This window comes from Myotis nattereri (assembly GCF_964212035.1).
Source record: "Myotis nattereri genome assembly, chromosome: 3".
Taxonomy (NCBI): domain Eukaryota; kingdom Metazoa; phylum Chordata; class Mammalia; order Chiroptera; family Vespertilionidae; genus Myotis; species Myotis nattereri.
In genome coordinates, this window is record NC_138077.1 from 60,583,039 (window position 1) to 60,604,837 (window position 21,799).

A 21,799-nucleotide genomic window follows, 5' to 3' on the forward strand; every position below is an offset into this window, starting at 1 on the left:
TATTCATTATCAGTGTAGGGGTGAAGGACAGGGATATCCTCTTTGGAGCTGACCCAAAAGGAGCCCATTGTTTTTTCTCTTGGGAATATTAGGCTGAGAGAGAGCCTGGCAGATTCTGGAACTATACACAGTAGTACTCTAGAGATAGTCCAGAACTCTTGCTGAGATTCCTGAAGTTGCCTTGCTCTCTACCCTTCCAACTGCTATGGACCTTGTTAAGATTCTTTAAGATGCCTTCATATCTTTTTAATACGTCTTTTTGCTTAATCTAGCTGGGGGCTGTTTCTGTTCTCAGCAACTAGGAGAGCCTGACCTAACAGTGGGATAGGTGGGCCACTGACAACATCACACAAATCATACTTGCCAAATAAAGAAAGGAAAAGCATTGCCTGTCTTATCCAAGTATCCCACTTCATTCAAATAAACTAAATTATACTTTTTCTTTGGAAAAAAAAAAAAAGAGTGGCCTTTAGCTCACTGAGGAGGAAGGGGTAAGTTTGGGACCCAGCTAGTATTAACAATAACAAACAACCATCAGAAATTATAGGGATAAAAATTATTTTCAAAAACATACATTTTACATATTGTTACACACCATCCTCATACCATCTACACTGAGGTAAACAGGTAAGTATAAAAACCGAGTAACATTTGCTGTATTTAAATACAAAGATGCCCTGATTGACTTTGCAAAGGGCAGATGGTAATTTGCATTGTTCCAACTGTTAAGTCTCACACAGTCCCGCATTGGAGCCAATGGCCAGGCAATCTGTGAATAGGATCTAGTTAAGCCAACTGTCTCCATCCATACACCCGTTCACTGAGTCACTGTTCCAAAAATACTTCAGGGTCTACTCTGTGTGAGGCGCTCACTGTACTGGATAATGGAGACATCAAGATGAGTAAAACGTGATTCCCACCCATCAAGAAGCTCGCAGAACAGCAGTCAAATAACTACAGTACAATGTGATGTCATATAATACAGGCATGAGCAAAATATTGTCTCTAACTGCCTAGAGGAATGAAAGAAAGGCTTCAGAGAAAAGGTGATGCTTGAGCTAGAACTTGTAGCAAAAGGGAAACACTCCCAGAAAAATGTACTTTCAGCTCCTAATCCAAAGGACAGAAAATTTTGTTCCTAGTTTAGTGAGAGAAAAGGAAAATACGAAATAATGACATCTATTAGGACCTCATACGGACAAGGCAAAACCATAATATATATAACTCATAAATCTGGAGCTCTTATCACTACACTTATAGCACCTAAGGACACATCCCCATTAATTTTTTATGCTAAAAAAGTTCAACTTTAAATGTCTGGCTTATTCCACGCAATGGTCTTACCAGTGATATTTAACTCCTCTAAGAAGGTCTTTATGCTTAAATTTTTGTGGAAGGAAGTTTAAAAGGCCATTTCTCACAAAGAGAATAAAATCCTGATTTTATATGACTGAATCTCACATTTACTAATTTTGAAACCAATTAATACCAATCTGTTCTTAGGAGTCAGAGGGAAAGAACTGATTTCTCTGCAGAAATGTTGGGCTTAAGGGACAAGGATGATTCTAAGTCATCAGACTATATGAGTTTCAATCTAACAATTTTTCTTCATTTTTGACTGTTAGCAAGAGCATCCTGAGAGATTAAACTAGTATTTAATAGTAAAAAAGGGGAAAAGCAGGTCCTGCAACAGTGAGAGTGTGGACTGCTGCCAGTTGAAGGAGGAAAAATATTAGGGATGTGCAAAGAGTGAAGAGTTGCTGTCCTATGCACAGTTCCTTCAAAGAGTGAGGACTCCTTCTTAACTTGATTAAGAGGTTTATGTATTTTTTTTAGAGACCATAAAAAGAAGGGTATGAAGGCACAAAAGGAACTTGAGCTCCAATTGCAATTACTCATGCAACTGGTCCCTTTCTATATGGCATTATAGAAACCTCCTGAGTACCAAAGAGTTAATGCTTTTACAGAAGGGGACTCCTGTGTCAGTGCATGGCACAACTACTGCTTTCTTAGACCTTTCAAAAAATAATCCCCAAGTGCCTTTCACAAACCCTATAGACTGAGCTTCCTACATTAAAATATAGCATCAAAGTTCAAGCCTAGAATAACTGCAGAATTGTGGCGATGAGTTGTACTAGTTCCAAATGACTGAGTTTCTGCTCCAAACTGTGGCACAAAGAACATCATCCCATGGACACAGTCAGGTTCACAGTGATGTACATATATATGTGGATGACCTGAGGCACAAGCTGTGATTGGTCCTAAGAAAATGAAAGGTAGAATCGGGTACAAAACCCATATATCATGATTTCTGGTCCTTGTTCAGCCAAAGCGTTGAGCTGCTTCATATCTGTGTTATACATGTTTTGGATCTTTCTCGAGACTTGCTCTGGGTGCAGCATGACAAGGAAAACAAGATATTTGTCTTGGTAACAGTATTCAAGGTATAGGTGCTACATTCATGGTAAGCTCCCCACCACAGGATATCTCAGATCTGCTGCCCTAGAGAGGACTTGATCCGATGATGGCTATTAGAGTTCAGTTTTCAAAATTTTGGGAATAATCTGATCATAGCCTTTTCTTCTTGTTACATTATAGGACAGGAATTTAGAGTATTCAGTCAACAGGTTCTCCCAGTAACAGGTGATGTCATCCATCCTCAAGTGGTTCATAATAAAATGGCTTCCTCTAGAGACAAAATTAACAAGAACTTTTAAAGCACAGCATTTAATAGTACTAATAGCTTATAATTGAGTGCTTACCTTGTGCCAAGCACTGTTCAGAGTACTTTATATGATTTAACTCTTTTGATCCTCAGAACTAACCCTCTAGCCATCATATCCACACATGTGCACTTAGCAATAGAACTTAAATTTTTTTCTTAAAAACAAACATATAAACATTGAGTACTCAGTTATCTCAATAATTTCAATCTACTTCTATAAAATATGGGCTTGGGACATTTGTGAATGTGTGTTTTTCTCCCCAGAGTCGCTTTAATTTGGATTATCTCTGTATAATAAAGATGCAATCCAGTTATCACCATGGTAACACTATTAATACAACTTTGCTAGGGCAAAATAGGGATGATAAAGTGGAAAAGGAAAAATGAACAGAACTTACCTTTCAGCGATTTCTTGAGCTATGTCATCATTTGCTTTTACAAAATGCAACAGTTCCCTAAAATGGAAAGGATTATTAGACTCTGAAATATAGAACAAGCTTATCAGCACTAAATCAGAAATACCATAGATTACAGTTAATCTCTAGGTATGTGGATGGTAGATTTTTTTTTTAAAGGGAAGATATCAGGGTTCCCACAGGAACAAAATAACAACAGAAGTCCCCCCACACGCTAAAGGCAATGTGTTCTAGTTTTGGGTCATATTTGAGAAAATAGAGAAACGTTCAATAACACACATCAAAAATCCATAGTGAAGAAGACACTTCCCTCCTGTCTCCTGCTCTCGCCCCTTATGTTTTGGGCCCCTCTCCTTCCCTCTTGCTAGCTCCTCCCATCATGAGAGGAAATTTTTCTCAGCTTCACTGGGGGGCAATTTCTCATGCTATCAGAAAGTTTCTTAGACAATATAATAATATCCAACATCCCTATCTCCAGTCTTTGAAAGATTAGAGTTTTTTCACTGCCTACTGTCTGAATGTTAACATTTTGAACCAGCACTAGAGCACTTTTTCAAATGAAATCCTACTGATAGCCTAGTTGGATAGAAGTTCAATAATATCTGTGTGAACCGAATAAGAAAGAAAAAGCTCTTAATGAAAAAAGTCATCAGGAGTAAATGCCTTAAGTGGCTGGGGACTTAGAGGCAGATTACGGGAGGGACTGGAATCTCTGCTTGGGAGAGAGTAGCTTACTGGACATTGGAGAGGTCTGTTTTGACTGGGATATAGTGAACCCACGGCTTCAGCTGTGGATAGAAGAATTCCAGCCACTCATCACCAACGTGGAAAACCAGTGAACCACACAGGAAGAGGTGCTTGAACCGGAAACTTGCAGCTACACCTCGAAAATTAAACAGATACCTGAGAAAGAAAGAGCAGAATACATTCGGTACTACATACTTGCTGCCACAAAGGACCTTTTTATTTTCTTAATCCCTTCTCCCCTTCTATGACCCCTCTTCCTTCTCCTTCCATTTTGATTTTTCAAGGACACATCAGCATGTCCCTATGGAGTTTCCATAAACTCCTTGCTTTTCCAGGGGCTACAGGTTGTTCTTATAAATGTCAGGATGAGAGGGAAGGGGGATACTTTCTCCAGGCAGAGCTAGATAGGGCCAGGAGCTGGGTGCTGAGTAGAAAGGATACAAAGGCTCAGATGGAAATGATACCTCATACTTGCCTGTAAGCTAGCTAGGCCTCATATCTCTAACTCATCTTGCCCACCCCTAGCCTCGTTTCCCCCATAGGGTATCCCATCTGGTCAAAAGCATCCCAGTTCCCTCTTCTTCTGAAGTCTGGAGAGGACAACCAGGCATGCCTAATCAACCTTCAAAGAAATGCCTCCTGTAAAAAAATCTACCTTAGCCCTAGCCAGTTTGGCTCAGTGGATAGAGCGTCGGCCTGCAAACTGAATGGTCCCAGGTTCAATTCCGGTCAAGGGCACATGCCCAGGTTGTGGGCACGATCCCCAGTGGGGGACTTGCAGGAGGCAGCCGATCCATGATTCTCTCTCATCATGGATGTTTCTCTCCCTCTCCCCATCTTCCTTCTTCTCTGAAATCCATAAATATATATATATATATATATATTTTAAAACTATCTTAGAAAAAACATTTTCTTTTCAACATGTCTCACGCATGCACCTCTGTCTCCAACCAGCGTTGCTCCTCCCTATAGTTCCCACTGTGCGCTGCAATCAGCATTCATCTCTCTGGATCCCCCCAGCATCCCGTTCCTGATCTGGTTTTACCTGTTCTTCTAATTCCTAGTCCTGGCATTTAAATATTTTAGTTATATATGCTTTATTCATGTTGACCCTTAAACTGTGTTATTAACCTGATAAATACGTCATCTAACTTCAGCTGTTGACTGGGTGGGGTGTGGGGAGAGAGAACACCATTACCCTGATTAGCACACAGGCCTTATGGAAGCAGGGACCATATTTCTTATCGACACGGTTTCCCACAGAACTTAGGCCAGAGCCTTGTGCACAGCATGTTCTCAGTAAATAAGAGTTAAATGAATTATTGTGACTTTCATAAATCCCAGCTGGGCCCTGGTATTACAATTCTCCCCCAAAGTGCAGCTCTTCCAAAAGCAAAAGGGAAACCGAGAGTCAGGAGTTCAGGAAGTCTTACTTGTATTTGCAGTGATCCACGAGATGGACATCCTTAGCAGCTGGCTTCCCCAAGGTATCCTTTAAGTGAAAAGGAAGTCATTAATATTAGCAATGGTAGCATTTATTGAAGACCACTGTGCAGCCAGCAAGGTAAACATTTCAAGAACATGATCTCACTTAAGTCTCATAATAAACATACTCTGGAAGCATTATCACCCCATTTGATAGATGAAGAAGCCGAAGCTCTGAGAAGCTAGATTGGCTCAGGGTCACATGTCCTAAATTGTAGCGGTCATGGCCTACAGCAAAATTTCACTCTATGTAATCTCGGCATGCAGGAGGTCACAAGTGGTAGTTGTTGGGCTTAGAGGTGTAAACCACCCACAAATTTTGTTGGCCATGCCAAGTTTTGAAGTAAATACTCAAACCACTGCTAACACTTATAGGTAGTAGGATAGTCCTTACAAATATCCAGATTTTTGGCTTTTCTTGTAAAGAGAAAGAAGATGTGATAAACTGGGCACCGATCCCCCTTGAGAACAATGACTGGACCTTTAGCGCTGACTCCTGTGGCCCCTGGGGCCTCTGCAGCTGAGACCCCCCATCTACACATGTTCCAGCCACCTGAGCAGATGGCAACCTTGTTGATGAGGGGAACAAAGCCTGTTTGCTTCTGCAGCCTCCGACAGTAGCTGCTCTGCTGAATGGATACATTTTTTTCCCTATTTTTTTATTTTTACACAAAGCTTCTTAAACTTCATTTGCACCCATTTGATTAAAACTATCCTATAATAAATATACCCAGCTTAAAGATATACTGAGTTTTTCACACAAGAAGTTTAAAATTTTTTCTCATATCATGTGAAAGTTTCAGATGAGTACATTTCAGGCTTAAAGTCCTTTGAATAAGGCAAGAAGTCATAGAGTTAATAGGACAGAGATGGGCTCCAAACCAAAGCCAATCATTGCTGGCTTTACCTTAGAATAGTTGGAGAGTTTTAAACAAATCAAGATGAGATTCTTATTTATTTGAGTCATTTTTAAGCTCTCTGGCTGGTCTGTATAGTCAGGGTTAAAAACCACTGCTTTAAAACAGGGGTTGGCAGACTACAGTCCATAAGCCAAATCCAGTTTATTATTTGTTTTTTGTATACAACCCATAAACTAAGAATATTTTTACCTTTCAAATGTTTGCAAAAAATCCAAAGGAGAATATTTTGACACATAAAAATTACATAAAATTCAAACTGCAGTGCGATAAAGCTTTATCAGCACACAGCCACGCTCATACATTTACACGTTGTTTATGGCTGCTCTCGTGCTCACGATCCACAAAGCCTAAAAAATTTACCATCTGGCCCTTTACATAAAAAGTTTGTGACCTCTGGTTTAAACCTTCAAAATAGCATAAAATGCTACTCAGAACATGGGCCAGGAAAGCAATGTGAGTTTGAAAAAGAGTAATTTACATGTGTGCTAATACTAGTTCATGGAACTTCCTCTACATTCTTCCCATGACGGACAGGGAACCTAATCTGAAATTCTACCCAGGTGGCAATGTTCTTTGAGTGAGAATGTTCGCTGCTTTAGTTTCTATTCAGATGATTGGTGATTACTTTCATAGACTTCCAGGCCTGGTTTTTGGTGTACTCTGCATCAACAAGTTTTGGATTTTTCCGAGATAGAAGAATGAGAGGATCTCGTTCTGGACTTGTCCTATAAAAGAAACACATGACATAAAACTATGTGTTCCACACCATAATACTGTTCCCCATCTCTGGAAGGTAAGCAGTCATTGGACCCAATGCAACTCAGGTGGACAACTCACTGGTCACTTTCATAGCAGAGGAGGGGGATATTGGATACTGCAGCCTCTAGGTGGTCCTGGGCTGTCCCCACTTTACCCTTCAGGGATGAGAAAGAATTTGGTCCTTCTTTGCTTGCACCTAGTTTTTAAGATTATGATGTTCTGGTCACTACAGCCATATCCCAGGGAATGATTTCCCTTTTAGGAGGGTTCATGTAGCCTCTATAATCAATAGTACCCATAGCTGTGTGACTATGTAATCACCACTCACCAAAATAGCTGCATGACCTTCGTTGCGTGTGCTCTGTAAAGTCTATATAGTATTTAAATGAAAAAGAAAACAAAAAGGCTTAAAACCCTAAGATTATATGGAGAAAAAGTCCTTGCTAAGTGGTCTTGACATTGGGGGACATGCCATGGACCCCCTGAGAATGTGATAAGAACTATGGACTCTCCTCTCTAGAAAAAATGCACATATGCCCCTCCTGTAATTTCAAGAAAGTCCTAAAACCTTTGAAGTCCGCACATGGATCCCACGTTAAGAATCTGTGATCTCAAGACTTGAGCATCAGAGAAGTTGATAAGGAACAGTAAGCAGTGGCTGAAGCTCATCTGCACTTGAAGTCCACTGCTCACAGTAAATAGAGGGTGGGATCTCTGATGAGGACTCACTGAGAAAATGACAAAACTCTCTCTTCACAGTCTCGTCTGTATTCATCTGCTCAACACACATTCATTATGTGTCTACGTGGCAGATGCTGACCTTGACACTGGGGATACGGAGCTGGACACGGAAGGGGTCCTTCCCCAACCTTTCCCTTTCCCTCGTCCTCTCCGTGTTTACAGTTTCGGTCTGTGCTCTCAACCACTAAGTGGCAGCCACATGGTCTGATGAAAAAAGCAGTCAGGAGGTCCACGGATGGTATTAACCGGCAGAGTGACTGGGCAAGGTCGTAGCTACTCCTAGGAAACTGTCATCGCTCAGGCAAGAAGACAGCTCATCTTTCCGTTCAACGTTATATACTCAATGCCCATCACTCGTGGCACTCTGCAAATATCTGTTGAATTACTGGGTGAACTTCAAATTTCAGTTCAATGAAGAGTGCTTTGGGCAAATAATTTGAGTTCTTATCTAGTCTAAAATTCTGTGATTCTATGTTTATGTCTTAGTCTTCTTTGTGAGATAGAGTTTGCTACGTCCTCAAAATTACTTACATTTTACACATTAACTGTAAGAATATCTTTGTAAAATGTCCAAAAATATAATCACCTCGATCCTCGGAAATATGCTGTGGAGTTTTTCTTTTTCCATGGCCACTGTGCTGCTGACCTGAAAATAGATTTTGATTAGTTTCTGTGTTTTCTTCTTAACTTTATAAGGATGTGTTCTAACCATTTCTGAGGATACGTTCAGAGCTTTACATTTTTAAATTAAGTCTGAGCCAGGCTATTCAAAAGAAAAATCTCACCCTGGCCAGTTAGGCTCAGTGGATAGAGCGTCGGCCTGCGGACTGAAGGGTCCCGGGTTCGATTCTGGCCAAGGGCACATGCCTGGGTTGTGGGCTCAGTCCCCAGTGGGGGGGCGTGCGGGAGGCAGCCAATCGATGGTTCTCTCTCATCGTTGATGTTTCTATCTCTCTCTCCCTCTTCCTTCCTCTCTGAAATCAATAAAGAAATATATTTTAAAAAAAAGAAGAAGAAAAAGAAAAATCTCTAAATGGCATGCTGCTCCTTTTTGGTATTACTTCATTCCTCTGGAGGTGTTAGCTCGTAATATCTACAAATCTACTGCTCCATTACTAAGTTGACAACGTTCAAAGAAAAGTTCCCAAACACTGAATGACGTGTTTAGGGCTATTTAATTCAGAGGATTTCTTCCCTACTTTAAGTAGAGTGCTGTTGATAAATTAACATACAGATAGGACTGCAGAAAATATCAGAAACTGAATTAAGGGCAAGAAAACAAATCATGTTTTGAAGACACAGGAGATGTTGTTAGATTTCGTCTGATTTTGCAAAGCACCCTGGCATTCTCGAAACTGTACTAAGTGCTCCACAAACATGAAGTCCCTGAAACTCAGTTCTCGGAACACACATTATCCTGACCAGCATTCCTTGCTGAACCTACTAGCTCACAGACATAGCATTCTTAACTTTCTTCGTAGGAACCCTGCACAGAAGTTTTTCAATGTCTTCCTCTGAAAATGGAGGAGAGGGCTCAACTGGAGTTAAAGAGGGCTTGCTGGTCTATATTGGTGAAATGAGACTTAGCTTACAAACTTTTTTGGTACAGATACTTTTCAGACACATAGTGTTACATTACTCATTTCTCTCTGCTGAGAGCACTGCTCCATGTTTCCTGGCATATCTCCAGCCCTTTCCTGCTGGTTCACCTTTTCCCAGTTCTCCAGCCCAAAACCAGCACTTTCTCATTCTCTGCCCCATATTCCATTCCACCAAAATACAAACACTACAGCACTTGGTTTTTTGTTTTGTGGATTTTTCAGCGGGAAAAATGATATGTACTCATTATATAAAATTCTAATGGAAAATCATCAAATAAAAGCAGAGAAAGCATCGTCAAATTCCCCTACTCACAAATAAACACTTTTAACAATTTAATGTTTCAATGAAAAATTTCCTTCCAATCATCTCTCCTATCAGGGATCTAACTAGAGGGCAATTTGACCCTCTCCCTCAGGGGACATTTGGCCATATCTATAGACATTTTTGATTGTCACTCCTGGGGGATTGCTACTAGCCACTAGTGGGCAAAAGCCAAAGGATATTGCTAAACATCCTATATTATACAGGACAGCACCCTACAACGAAGAATGATCTGGCCCCAAATGTCAATAGTCCCAAGACTGAGAAACCTGGTTCTATATAACAGATCATACCATACATGATGTCGGGTAACATTCTTATAAGGACAAATATTATAGATAATAACAGCCAACACCTATATAGCACTTACTATGTTCCGGACACTGTTCTAAGTGATTTATACCTTTATTAAGTTATCCTCACAACCTTATGAGGTGGGTTTCATTTTTCTTACTTTACACTTGAGGCTCTTATGAGGTTAAGTAATTTGCCCACAAGTCCCATAGCTAAGAAGAGCCAGGAGTTGAACCCAGAGTCCTTGTCCTTAAGCCCTATACTAATTTTATTTTCACTCACGCACGGTATGTCATAATTTGTTTCTTATGAGTGGACTTTTAGGTAGTTTCCAACTTTTTGCTTTAAGAAATAACACTGTAGTGAGTATCCTCATACATATATCTTTGCACACTTGTCAAATGAACCCATCAGGATAAATTCTAGAAGTGAAATGGCAGGGTCAAAGGATATATAGACTTTAAATTTTGATATATTTTGCCAAACTATCCAACAAAAAACTGTATTCATTTATATTCAAATTTTTAGTATACATTTCCTTGGTGCCTGGGAAATTTGTGTTTAATATACACAGACTTGAACGATGCATCATCTCTATTTCCCCTCCCCCTCATTCTTCCTACCCACCTACCAATTTCTCAAAAGACCTATCTTAGAACTTCTTTTCCAGGTAAGTGATAACAGTGGCCACCACAGTCTGGGGGGGTCCCAGCCCTCTTTGATTACCCTCTCCCCCCACCTCTGACAGTAGGGAGTGAAATCTTTAAATCTACAGGGACAATGAATTCTCCTATAGAATGAAAAATAAGTCAATAGGGACAAACTCACCCAAAATTATAAAAATAGAAAAATGGCAGGCCAATACAGTTGGATAAACAAGCAGACTATTTAAGTTTCAAGGTAAAAAAATCACATAGCTAGAGATTCTAAATGGAAGGATCTAAGAAATAAAATGGCAATTTTATAATCCTATATAATAAAAGCCCAGCCCTAATTGATTTGGCTCAGTGGATAGAGCATCGGCCTGCGGACTCAAGGGTCCCAGGTTCGATTCTGGCCAAGGGCATGTACCTGGGTTGCGGGCACATACCCAGTAGGGAGTGTGCAAGAGGCAACTGATTGATGTTTCTCTCTCATCGATGTTTCTAACTCTCTATCCCTCTCCCTTTCTCTCTGTAAAAGGTCAATAAAATATATTAAAAAAAAGAAAAAAAGAAAAAGAAAAGCCCAGCGACCAGAATGGCAGAACAACCAGAATGTCCAGAGACCAGAACGACTGCAGCCCCTAGCCCCGGCCGGCCCCACCCCCCAGCGGGAACCCCCACCCCAATCGGGGGTGTAGAACTGCCTGCAAACCGCCCCTGGCCCCTCGCCCTGGCTGGCCCTGCCCCCCAACAGGGACCCCTACCCCGATCTGGGGCCCCCATCCGGGCAGGCTGGCTGGCCCCCACCTGTGCACTGGGCTTCTATCCTATATTATAAAAGGGCAATATGCAAATTCACCCTAACAGCAGACGAATGCTCGACCAGTCACTATGAGGCACACTGACCACCTCTTGGTCCCTTTCCCTGGCCGGCAGGCTCCGATCGCCTGATGGCGAACGGGGAACCAGGGATGGGTGGCGGGGGATGCGGGTGGCGCCAGGCCTAGGACCCCGTCCCACCAGTCGCCCCACACACAGAGGGCAATCCATGGTGGGGGCAGGGCTGGCGAGTGGGCGGAAACGGCTGACTTCTTATTCCCTTTTCCCAGCCATCAGGCTCCGATTGCCAGATGGCGAACCAGTAACCGGGTGGGTGGCAGGGGAGGAAGATGGCCCTGATCGCAGGCCAGGCCTAGGGACCCTACCTGCACACAAATTTTGTGTGCTGAGCCTCTAGTCATAAATAAATTCAGTTGAAGAATATAAGGGGAAGGTATCAAAAGAAAAAATTCATCTAAGATTAGATTTTAAGACATATTCTATCTCGCTATAAATTGCTTAGTAACTTACAAGGGGAGAAATAGTAACTATACAATGAAGGAAACAGATAACACCTTGACAAGGTGATCCAGATCAACATCACTAATGAGGGGTGGATGGATGAAAAATGACTTACGTGGTAAGTAAATACAGTATTCGGACCAGCAATGCATAAACTGAATCTGATCATGAGGAAACAGACAAAACCAAATTGAAGAGTGTTCTGCATTCTTCAAAATGTCAGTGTCATGAAAGAGAAAAACAGACTAAAAAGCTGTTCCAGATCAAAGGAGACTGGAGAGACATAACAACTGCATGCAATACATGATCTTGGCCTGTATCCTGTACTGGAGCGGGGAAGCACTATATAGGGCATTACTGAGACTAAAAGTGTTGCAACAATACTGTTTCCTGAATTTGGTGATTACAGTGTGGTCATAAAAGAGAACACCCTTGCTTTTAGGAAATATGCAACTAAAATATTAAAGGGTAAAGGGTCATACTCTGAAATAGCCCATAAAAACCAAATTATGTGCCCTAACAGGTTTTGTTCAGTAGGTAGGGTGTTGGCCCGTGGACTGAAGTGTCCTGAGCTTGATTCTGGTCAAGGGCACGTACCTTGGTTGCAGGCTCGATCCCTGGCCCTGGTTGGGGCATGTGCGGGAAGCAACCAATTGATGTGTCTCTCTCACATTGATGTTTCTTTCTGTTTCTCCCACTCTCTTTAAAAATCAATGGAAAAATATCCTCAAGTAAGGATTTAAAAAAACTATTAAAAATTATGCATATAAAAAAATTATGCATATATTATATATATATGGCTTAAATGTCCATCAAAAGACATAATAAGCCCAGCCAGTGTGGCTCAGTGGTTGAGCGTCGACCTATGAATCAAGAGGTCACAGTTCGATTCTAGGTCAGAGCACACGCCCAGGTTTTGGGTTCGATCCCCCATAGGAGGTATGCAGTAGGTAGCTGATTGATGATTCTCTCTCATCACTGATGTTTCTATCTCTCTCACTCTCCTTTTTTCTATGAAATCAATAAAAATATATTTTAAAAAATTAATTCTGAAATGAAGGCGGGATGGGATGGAACCAACAGGACAAGGCATATCTCAATCATATATAGAGAGGATCTGAAGGAAGCTTGTCTTAGAGATTCCTATGGGACATTGATGCCCACTCCATCCCCACCTAACAGACTTAGTTCTAAATTATAAAGTGCATTTCTGTTCCTCTAAGTAATGTTCTATCCTCCCTCACAACATGCTCATTCATTTTTCCCCCTCATTATAAAAGTAATTCACTCTTAGAGAATCTTAAAAGCCTAGAAATGCTTAAAGAAGAAAAGGCTTCTACAATCTACCACAGAGGCACTGCTGATAGTTTAGAGCAGGTTCTTCTGTTCTTTTTCTATGGATACATAGATAATTTATACACAGGTTAAATTGCTTTTGCTATAAACAGTTTTTTGTCTTTTATTTTTAACTTAAGAGTTAGTCATTTTAAGGTAATGGTTTATACACTACTGTTTATTTCAAGAAGACCCATAAAGAGGGAAAAACATAACCTCCCTAAAGGACCTACCTTACCAGATCTTCTCTGAAGAGGTCCCACCGTCCAAGACCCGTAGGATAAATTGGCCAAACAGCGGGTCCCCCTTCCCAAAAGGTCCAAGCAGGATACATGATATCATGGTACTCTGATGTCTTCAATAGAAACAGAAAGGTCATTCAAAATCAGTTGCACAACAGAGGGAAAAGCAGCCAACTGCATTCATGCCACAGGATCTGGACAAAGGCCTTGCAAGCCCTAGTGCCACATTGTCAAAGGTAAAGCTGCCCTAGTCTGCGAAGTCTAGACTCCAGTCATTAAAGGACAAAAATGACCACGAGTTAAAATTCATGGATTTGAAACTGCACTGAAGGCCAACTTTCCCAGTTCCCCAAAGTTCCGTTTTTCTAGAGGACCTCCACTGTCAGGGTTTTTAGTTTAAGGAAATAATATACACAATCCTGAATGATTACATAGCTCTCTCATCTTTTAGCTGCTATGACACTTGGAGTGTATACTGACTCACCAGTTCTTGGTTATTTCCTAGATGGGTCTTTTGAGAGCAAGAATTAGGAAATACAGTGCAGTGGTTTAGAATGTGGGCTTTTGAGACAGATCATCTGAATCTGAATGCTGACTCCACCTCTTTTCAAGGCTCTAGACAAGTTACTTAATCTTTCTTCTACGCCCAGTTTCCTTATCTTTATAATGGGAGAAATAATATCAATAATACTATCTATATAATAGGCTTGTTTTGAATATTAAATGAGTTATACATGTACAAAGTTTAGAACAGCATCTGACACATACTGGGTACTCAGTAAGTGTCAGTGCTACTCAAGACTGGCACTGCTGAACTCACATTGGCTGGTCAATAAAATCTTGGTTACTCATCTATCAGGGTTAGAAGTGCTGATGGGCAGAATGGGGTAAGAGGTGTTATCTCACATCTTTTGAAAAAAGTTTGAAACCATTTGTTTCCTTTTTATGGTTATTTCTGTTAAAACTCTAGCCACTCACCCTTGTTAGTTAGAGCATTATCCGGGTATGCTAAGTTGTGGGTTCAATCCCCAGTCAGGGCACATGCAAGCAACCAATGAATGCATAAATAAATGGAACAACAAATCGATGTTTCTCTTTCTCTCTCCCCAGCCCCTTCTCTAAAAAGAAAAACATTTTGGCCACTGATAAACCTCTAACTCTACTGTTTCTTCCATTGAAATCACACATGCAATATGCTGTTTGCATTCTCTCAAATACTTAAAAATGTATTTGAGCAGCCATAGCTGCTCAATAGAAGATGCACAATTACTATAAAGTTGACAGTCTAAAATGCCTCCTTTGGCCTTAGCTGGTTTGGCTCACTGGACAGAATGTCCAACCACAGACTGAAGGGTCCTGGGTTCGATTCCAGTCAAGGGCACATACCTGGGTTGCAGGCTCGATCCCCGTGCCAGAGGCAACCAATCAATGTGTCTCTCTCACATCCATGTTTCTCTCTCTTTGTTTCTCCCCCTCCCTTCCACTCTCTCTAAAAATCAATGACAAAAATACCCTTGGATGAGGATTTAAAAGAAAAAAAAATCCCTAACTTGGAAAGTAGAAGTCACTGATTAAAAAAAAAAAAAAAAAAGGAGGGAGGTAAAGATGAAAAGGAAGTTAGTATACTGATGGTCATACTTTATTATCCTCAGAAACAACAGGTAAATAACAAAGTCCTCACTAACTTATATGGGAGCCTCTGTTTGTTCGTCTGGAAGGCGTTCATGACAAACAGTGGGACCAAGCACTTTTGAGAAATGAGGCTAAATCATGGGAAATGCGCACAAATGTGCCTCAGACCACTTGCAATACAGGAAATAAACAAGTCTGGAAGGAAAGTAAACTGTGATAAAGAAAAGGTGGGGGTAAAAAGTCCCTTTGCTTTGGGAAAACCAAATCAGAGATGATGTTCCTTTTCGCAAAGTCCATAGGGTTTTCCTAAACCTACTCTTCCCCATAGAATCTTCCACCCACTCCCTTTTAGTTCCCCCACCCCTGCCCTCACATGCATTCAAACTCAGTCTCTAGGGATCCAAGGCCCATCGCTGCCGATACACCATTTACAAGAACCTGAGCTCTGGCAAGACATTAACTGTCCCAAGTTCCACAAGCCCACAGATGTGTCCTAGTATCCTATCCTTCCATAACTAGACCCAAATGCCACCCTCTCGCAAATCCCTCTTGGATATCCCAGGCCTAGCCCCTCAATGTGCTGCTTGGACACAAATTGTGTGGAGTGATCTAACACATTCGGTTTCACTGTTAGCCATGCTGGGCCCCTGGGAAACAGTGACACATAAGCCAGATGCTACCAAATACTGTGGCTGATGTACATATTATAGGAGCTCAACAAATATTTTTTTAACCCATTGTATGCCATAGGCGCCTGTCGATGCAAGCGGCAGACCTTCCCCACACGCCACACACGTCTATAAAAAAATGTTTTCCCCAAGTGGCAGCCCTGACCGACTTTAAAATCATTTTTTTTGTGTGAATTTTCAGCTGAAAATATTCCAGAACACCCAAATTGTGAGTAATATATTTATTTTTATAATACTCATTGCAAACTGGTTTTTTTAATTACATTCAAAATATCATGGTGTGTGGGGATCGTTTCCGTTTTGGACGCCAGGCAGTTAACTGGTTAAATGTGCTCTCTAATTCCAAGCCCAGAAGCTTTCTCGGGTCTCTCTCTCTCTCTCTCTCTCTCTCTCTCTCTCATCTCTGAACCCCACCTCCAATGTCCACTAGGTTCTTCAGGCCTCTCCTTCCCTGCCCTCTATCACTAGCTCTATAGACACTTAAGCAATCTCACATTACTTACAGATCTTCAACCCTATCTCCTCAGTCTCATTGCTCAACTACTAACAGGGACACAGACTCAGTTCTGGATCTCAGGCCCCATCCTCACCATGACCCCTTAGACTCTGTCATAGGACAACCATCTCCTGCTCATATCCTAGAGCAGGGTGGGGAACATCTGGCTCACAGGCAATATAAAGCTCTCGAAATCATTTGGTCTGGCCCTGCCAAGGCATTAGGGGTGAATTAATTAAATGTTTGACCAAATATTGCAGGCTAATTTTTAAGTTGAGAATTTTGTATGGCCTGTGAATGATGTTATGGATATCCAAATGGCCCAGCCAGCGTGGCTCAGTGGCTGAGCATCGACCTATGAATCATGGTTCAATTTCCAGTCAGGGCACATGGCCAGGTTTCGGTCTTGATCCCCAGTGGTGGGTGTGCAGGAGGCAGCCAATCAATGATTCTCTCTCATCATTGATATTTTGATCTCTCTCTCCCTCTCCCTCTCTGAAATATATATATAAATAATAAACAAATATCCAAATGGCCCTTGGCAGAAAAACGGTTCCCCCGCCCCTGTCCTAGAGGCTCACCCTGCATCATCCCCTCATATGGTTCTTCCTATGCTCACCTTGCTGAAGGAGAAGACTGGAATGGCAGGCTCCATCCATTTAGGAACCTGAGGATAATCTCGTACATTGATCACCATCTCCATGTCAGGAAGGCGCCCGATAACTTCCAAAATAAAGTGTTCCACACCACTGCATCTGTCAAACAGAAATACCATAGATTCACCAGAGCAGTGCCTGCTCTAGGACAAGGCAGTGTCCCAGGGACACTTTATTTTATTTTTTAAATATAGTTTATTAGCATGACATTCTTTTTTTTCTTTTTCCATTGAGTTTTAGGGATAATGGAAGAGAGAGGGAAAGACAGAAAGAGAAACATCAATGTGAGAGAAACACATCAATTGGTTGCCTCCTGCACGAGCCCTGACCAGGGCCCAGGCTGGGAGGAGCATGCAACCAAGGTACGTGCCCTTGACCGGAATCGAACCCGGGACCATTTGGTCCGCAGGCTGATGCTCTATCCGCTGAGCCAAACTGGCTAAGGCCCCAGGCGCACTTTAAAAAAATGTTTTTAGTCTCCTGCATGCCCCCTACTGGGGATTGAGCCTGCAACCCTGGCATGTGCACTGACCAGGACTTGAACAGGTGACCTCTTGGTGCATGGGATGATGCTCAACCAACTGAGCACACTCGCTGGGGCTGGAATTTTTATTTACTAGTATATAGGAGACTCCTAAAAGGGAGGTATATCATTAGTTGTATCATCAGTCCATGACCCCCCTGCTCACCCCCAACTCTCATCCCACTGATTCATTATTTGTAGCTCCAGCTACTCCTCGTGACTTTCTACCATGATACTTCGCATACTTGGTATCTAGAACAGGGGTGGGCAAACTTTTTGACTCAAGGGCCACAATGGGTTCTTAAACTGGACCGGAGGGCTGGAACAAAAGCATGGATGGAGTGTTTGTGTGAACTAATATAAATTCAAAGTAAATATCATTACATAAAAGGGTACGGTCTTTTTTTTTTTTTAGTTTTATTCATTTCAAACGGGCGGATCAGGCCCACGGGCCATAGTTTGCCCACGGCTGATCTAGAACAATAGTTGGCCTTTGAAAATCCATGCTTTGCCTCCACCTTCAGCACAGCTCACTCCTGCTAGGTCTCATCAGCCTGTGTCCTGCAGCTACAACATCCAGAGAAAGAAGAGAAGGGACAGAGCAAAGGCCAGTATAGCCAGTGACACATGCCCAAGCCTCACAAAGAGAGAAGACAGGCTTTGATGTAGGAGAAGAGAGGATAGGAGTTGGCAAGAAAAATTCCCAGGCAAGAAGAGCTTGTCATGGGAGGAGGAATTGACCTGGGGGGTCCCTTTAATGGGCTTCCCATAAGGACAGAATCAAGTAAGCCCCTATGTAATAAGGTCAGAAGATATATTTGCCTTATAACTCTTACCTTGAGGGAAACATGCAGTCATTTTCTCGGTATAATCTGTTCTTAATGATCTGATAGTGGGTTCCCAGCTTCCGCCTGACTACCTCCGCCATCATCTTCCTTGAGATACCTCCTCGGAAAGGAGTCAGATCCTCTTCTATGACACTAGGAAAGAATGGGAATGGTCAAGGAAAGCAGGCCAAGGTGGTGGCACCGTTCTGCCTACTTCCTTGGGTTTAGGGTTAGTATTAAAGAACACAGTAAGCTGAAGGAAAGAATAGAGGGCAGGAACGAGTACCCTTTCCCCTAGAAACACCTTAGGGAATCTAAAACATCACCAACATCAAAGTCACCAAACGGAAAAAGCAAGTAAATTTCTCTTCTTCCTCCTCCATCTGCATTGCCCCTCCCTTGCCTGATGCATATTCCACCTTCCCTTCACCAGCCACATCCGCGTGCTCCAGTCACTGCAGCCCACTGACGTCCCCTCCTCTGAATCCCACAGAAGGTATAGCTTATGCCTTGCATTCTGACACTGTCTGACTCCCTTGTTCTGGTCTGTCTGGCTCCTACCCACCCCACTCTAAACCATAGCAGCCTAACGGCAATAACAAAAAATTACATTTGTGTTTTTTTACTGATTTTTTTTTTTTTTTTTTAGGGAGAGAGATAGAGAGATGGAAACACTGATGGGCTGACTCCTGCAGACACCCTACTGGGGACTGAGCCTGCAACCCTGGCATGTACCCTGACTTGAATCGAACCGGGAACTCTTGGTTCATGGGGTGATGCTCAACCACCGAGCAACACTGGCCGGGCAAATTACACTATTTTGGATCCTTGTATAAAGTTCAATACATAGTAAGCTTTTAATAAGTATCATAAACAGTAGGTGAATTTTTTGAGGAGCTGTGGAATACTATATAATAAAAGGATAATATGCAAATTGACCCTAACAGCAGAATGACTGGGAATGACTGGTCACTATGACACACACTGACCACCAGGGGAGCAGATGCTCAATGCAGGAGCTGCCCCCTGGTGGTCAGTGCACTCCCACATGGGGGAGCTCTGCTCAGCCACAAGCCAGGCTGACAGCTGCCAGCACAGCGGTGGTGGTAGGAGCCTCTCCCACCTCCTCAGCAGCGCTAAGGATGTCCGACTGCAGCGCAGGCCTGCTCCCCGCTGGCAAGTGGACATCCCCCGAGGGCTCCCAAGCTGCCAGAGGGATGTCTGATTGCCAGCTTAGGCCCAATCCCCTGGGGAGCGGGCCTAAGCCAGCAGGTAAACATCCCCCAAGGGGTCCCAGACTGCGAGAGGGCACAGGCCGGGCTGAGGGACCCCCTCCCCGAGTGCACAAATTTTTGTTCACCGGGCCTCTAGTAACATAATAAGTAGCTAAAGGACTCTGATATTCAGCTGATGCAGAAGCTGAGACCCAGAGAAGTTAAGTGGCTGGCCATGGGGATAATGAGTGGGAGTTCTGAGACTAGAAGTGATTATTGCTTTCGGAGTACTCTTTCTTCCACATTCCAGCCCTAATTTGCATACTTTAAAAATAATCAACAGGAAAGGTATAATTAGATTCATTCATAAATACATTCATTCCTTCAACAATATTTATTGAGTACTTGCTGAGAGCCACACCAGGGATACAACGGTGAATGACCTGAAGAAGCTTTCAGTCCAGTGGGAAAAACAAACAAGCAAAGATACTGACCCCCACAAGGAGGGAGGGGGGGCGGGGAGAAGGCTGGGACCACCTGGGCCTCTCCCATCCCAGGGCATTTTTATTCCCTAGAAATAGGAAACCACCTCAGGAACCCCATCTGCTTTCACAAATATGCTTGGCTCTCTGACCACTGCAACCAAGGCCTCTTAGCGATCTTAGGGGACTTGCTTGTGACAAGAACTAAATTCTCAAAAACAAATAAATCAAAGAACTGACTCACCCATGGTAGCAGCTGCAGTTTTGACTTGAACATGGTTCATAATTCTCCAAAGACCTGTTAATTTGGTCAATAAATACTTTCCATTTTGAACCTTCAAAAAGGGAAATGAATGAAAGTTAATAAAATACCCCCGAACATTCTTACTTGCTAGTGGCAGACAGGCAGAACCAATAGATGGCCGAAAGTTCTAGACACCCGGCTTCCCACCCCACTGGTGGAAACGCAAACCTAGGAAGGATTCCTGCTGTAACTCTCCAGCAAGTCTGCTCCTGCACTCGGCCGACAGGTATCCAAGAAACTGGAAACTTCCCCAGCTTAATGCCTGACGCCCAGAAGGCTACGGATATACAGTGCTGCACTGGTGAGTTACACCGATTCCCCCCGTTCACTAACAAAACCGAGTCCTACAAAGAGGATCAATTAAAAGCCACAGGCATTAACCCTCCCTTCATCTCTTCTGGCAATGGTCTGAGAAAACACACACCACACAGCCACCCCGTGCACGGGGTTTACCCCCAGTGTGTTCTAGCGGGGTGCAGAGCTGCCAAGCGCGGGCGATGCCTGCTGTGGATGACCAGAGGGGTTCCCTCTCCTCCCCACTGTCACTCGGAATCCCGGAGAACCGCTCACTCTCCGGGACCCGGGGCAGGAGGGGCAGCGGCAGACTCCCACTCTCCGCCCCAAGCCCCCTCCCTCCCCACCCGCACATCCTGCCGCCCCTGTGCCCGGCGGCCAGCTCCGCAGGCATCGCGGCCACAGCGGAGCAAAGAGGCAGGAGAGCGCCTCTGCACCGAGCCAGTTCGGGCTCCGCTCTGCCCGCCCGCCCGCCCGGGCCCACCTGACTCCTTCTGGCGGCCCTGCACCGGGGACAGGAGCAGCACCAGCAGCCACAGCCCCCGCGGGCAGCGCGCGCACGGTTCCATCGCCGGAGCCGCTGCGGAATCCCGCGGTGCCACCCGCGGAAGCGCCGCCCCGCACAAACATGGGAGCCGCACCACGTGCACGGGCGCCCCGCACAGAGATGGCGGGTGGCCCCCGCCTCCCCGCCCCCAGGTCCCAGCCCGCAGGCGGTTTCCCGGGACGGCTCGCCTGGAAGCCAGGGCTTCTTCCCAGCGCTCCGTGCACGCGCTGTTCTGCGGGCCGGGTGGTCCTGCGCCTCGGTTTAGAGCAGTGGTTCTCAACCTTGGCTGCGCATTAGAATCACCTGGGAATCTTTTTAAAATCCTGATTTCTGGGCCTCATCCTCCGGAAATTCTGTTTCTTTGTTACTAATGTTGTGGCCCCACCCCATAACAAAGAAACAGAATTTCCGGAGGATGAGGCCCAGAAACCAGGATTTTAAAAAGATTCCCAGCCAAAACCGGTTTGGCTCAGTGGATAGAGCGTCAGCCTGCGGACTGAAGGGTCCCAGGTTCGATTCCGGTCAAGGGCATGTACCTTGGTTGCGGGCACATCCCCAGTAGG

General features: G+C 43.5%; 1 protein-coding gene across 1 annotated transcript; it reads right to left on the bottom strand.

Annotated features, from left to right (window-relative positions):
• Positions 1 to 545: 545 nt before the first annotated feature.
• Positions 546 to 21,295, bottom strand: POGLUT1 (protein O-glucosyltransferase 1). The gene is made up of 11 exons (XM_081086899.1): positions 21,174 to 21,295; positions 20,336 to 20,426; positions 18,405 to 18,548; positions 17,009 to 17,144; positions 13,564 to 13,685; positions 8,380 to 8,439; positions 6,919 to 7,018; positions 5,322 to 5,380; positions 3,877 to 4,044; positions 3,124 to 3,180; positions 546 to 2,688 (listed from the first exon to the last, which is right to left on the bottom strand). Exons 1-11 carry the CDS (start codon positions 21,256 to 21,258, stop codon positions 2,532 to 2,534), a joined length of 1,179 nt encoding a protein of 392 aa, XP_080943025.1. The 5' UTR covers positions 21,259 to 21,295; the 3' UTR covers positions 546 to 2,531.
• Positions 21,296 to 21,799: the final 504 nt, after the last annotated feature.

Excerpts from the sequence above, each read along its gene's own strand:
- POGLUT1 (XM_081086899.1), bottom strand. The coding sequence starts at position 21,258 with ATGGAACCGTGCGCGCGCTGCCCGCGGGGGCTGTGGCTGCTGGTGCTG. Across the intron at positions 17,145-18,404 it reads GACTGCATGTTTCCCTCAAG|ATGCAGTGGTGTGGAACACT; the intron begins GTAAGAGTTATA and ends TCTGTTTGACAG. Across the intron at positions 13,686-17,008 it reads CAGTCTTCTCCTTCAGCAAG|ACATCAGAGTACCATGATAT; the intron begins GTGAGCATAGGA and ends TTTCTATTGAAG.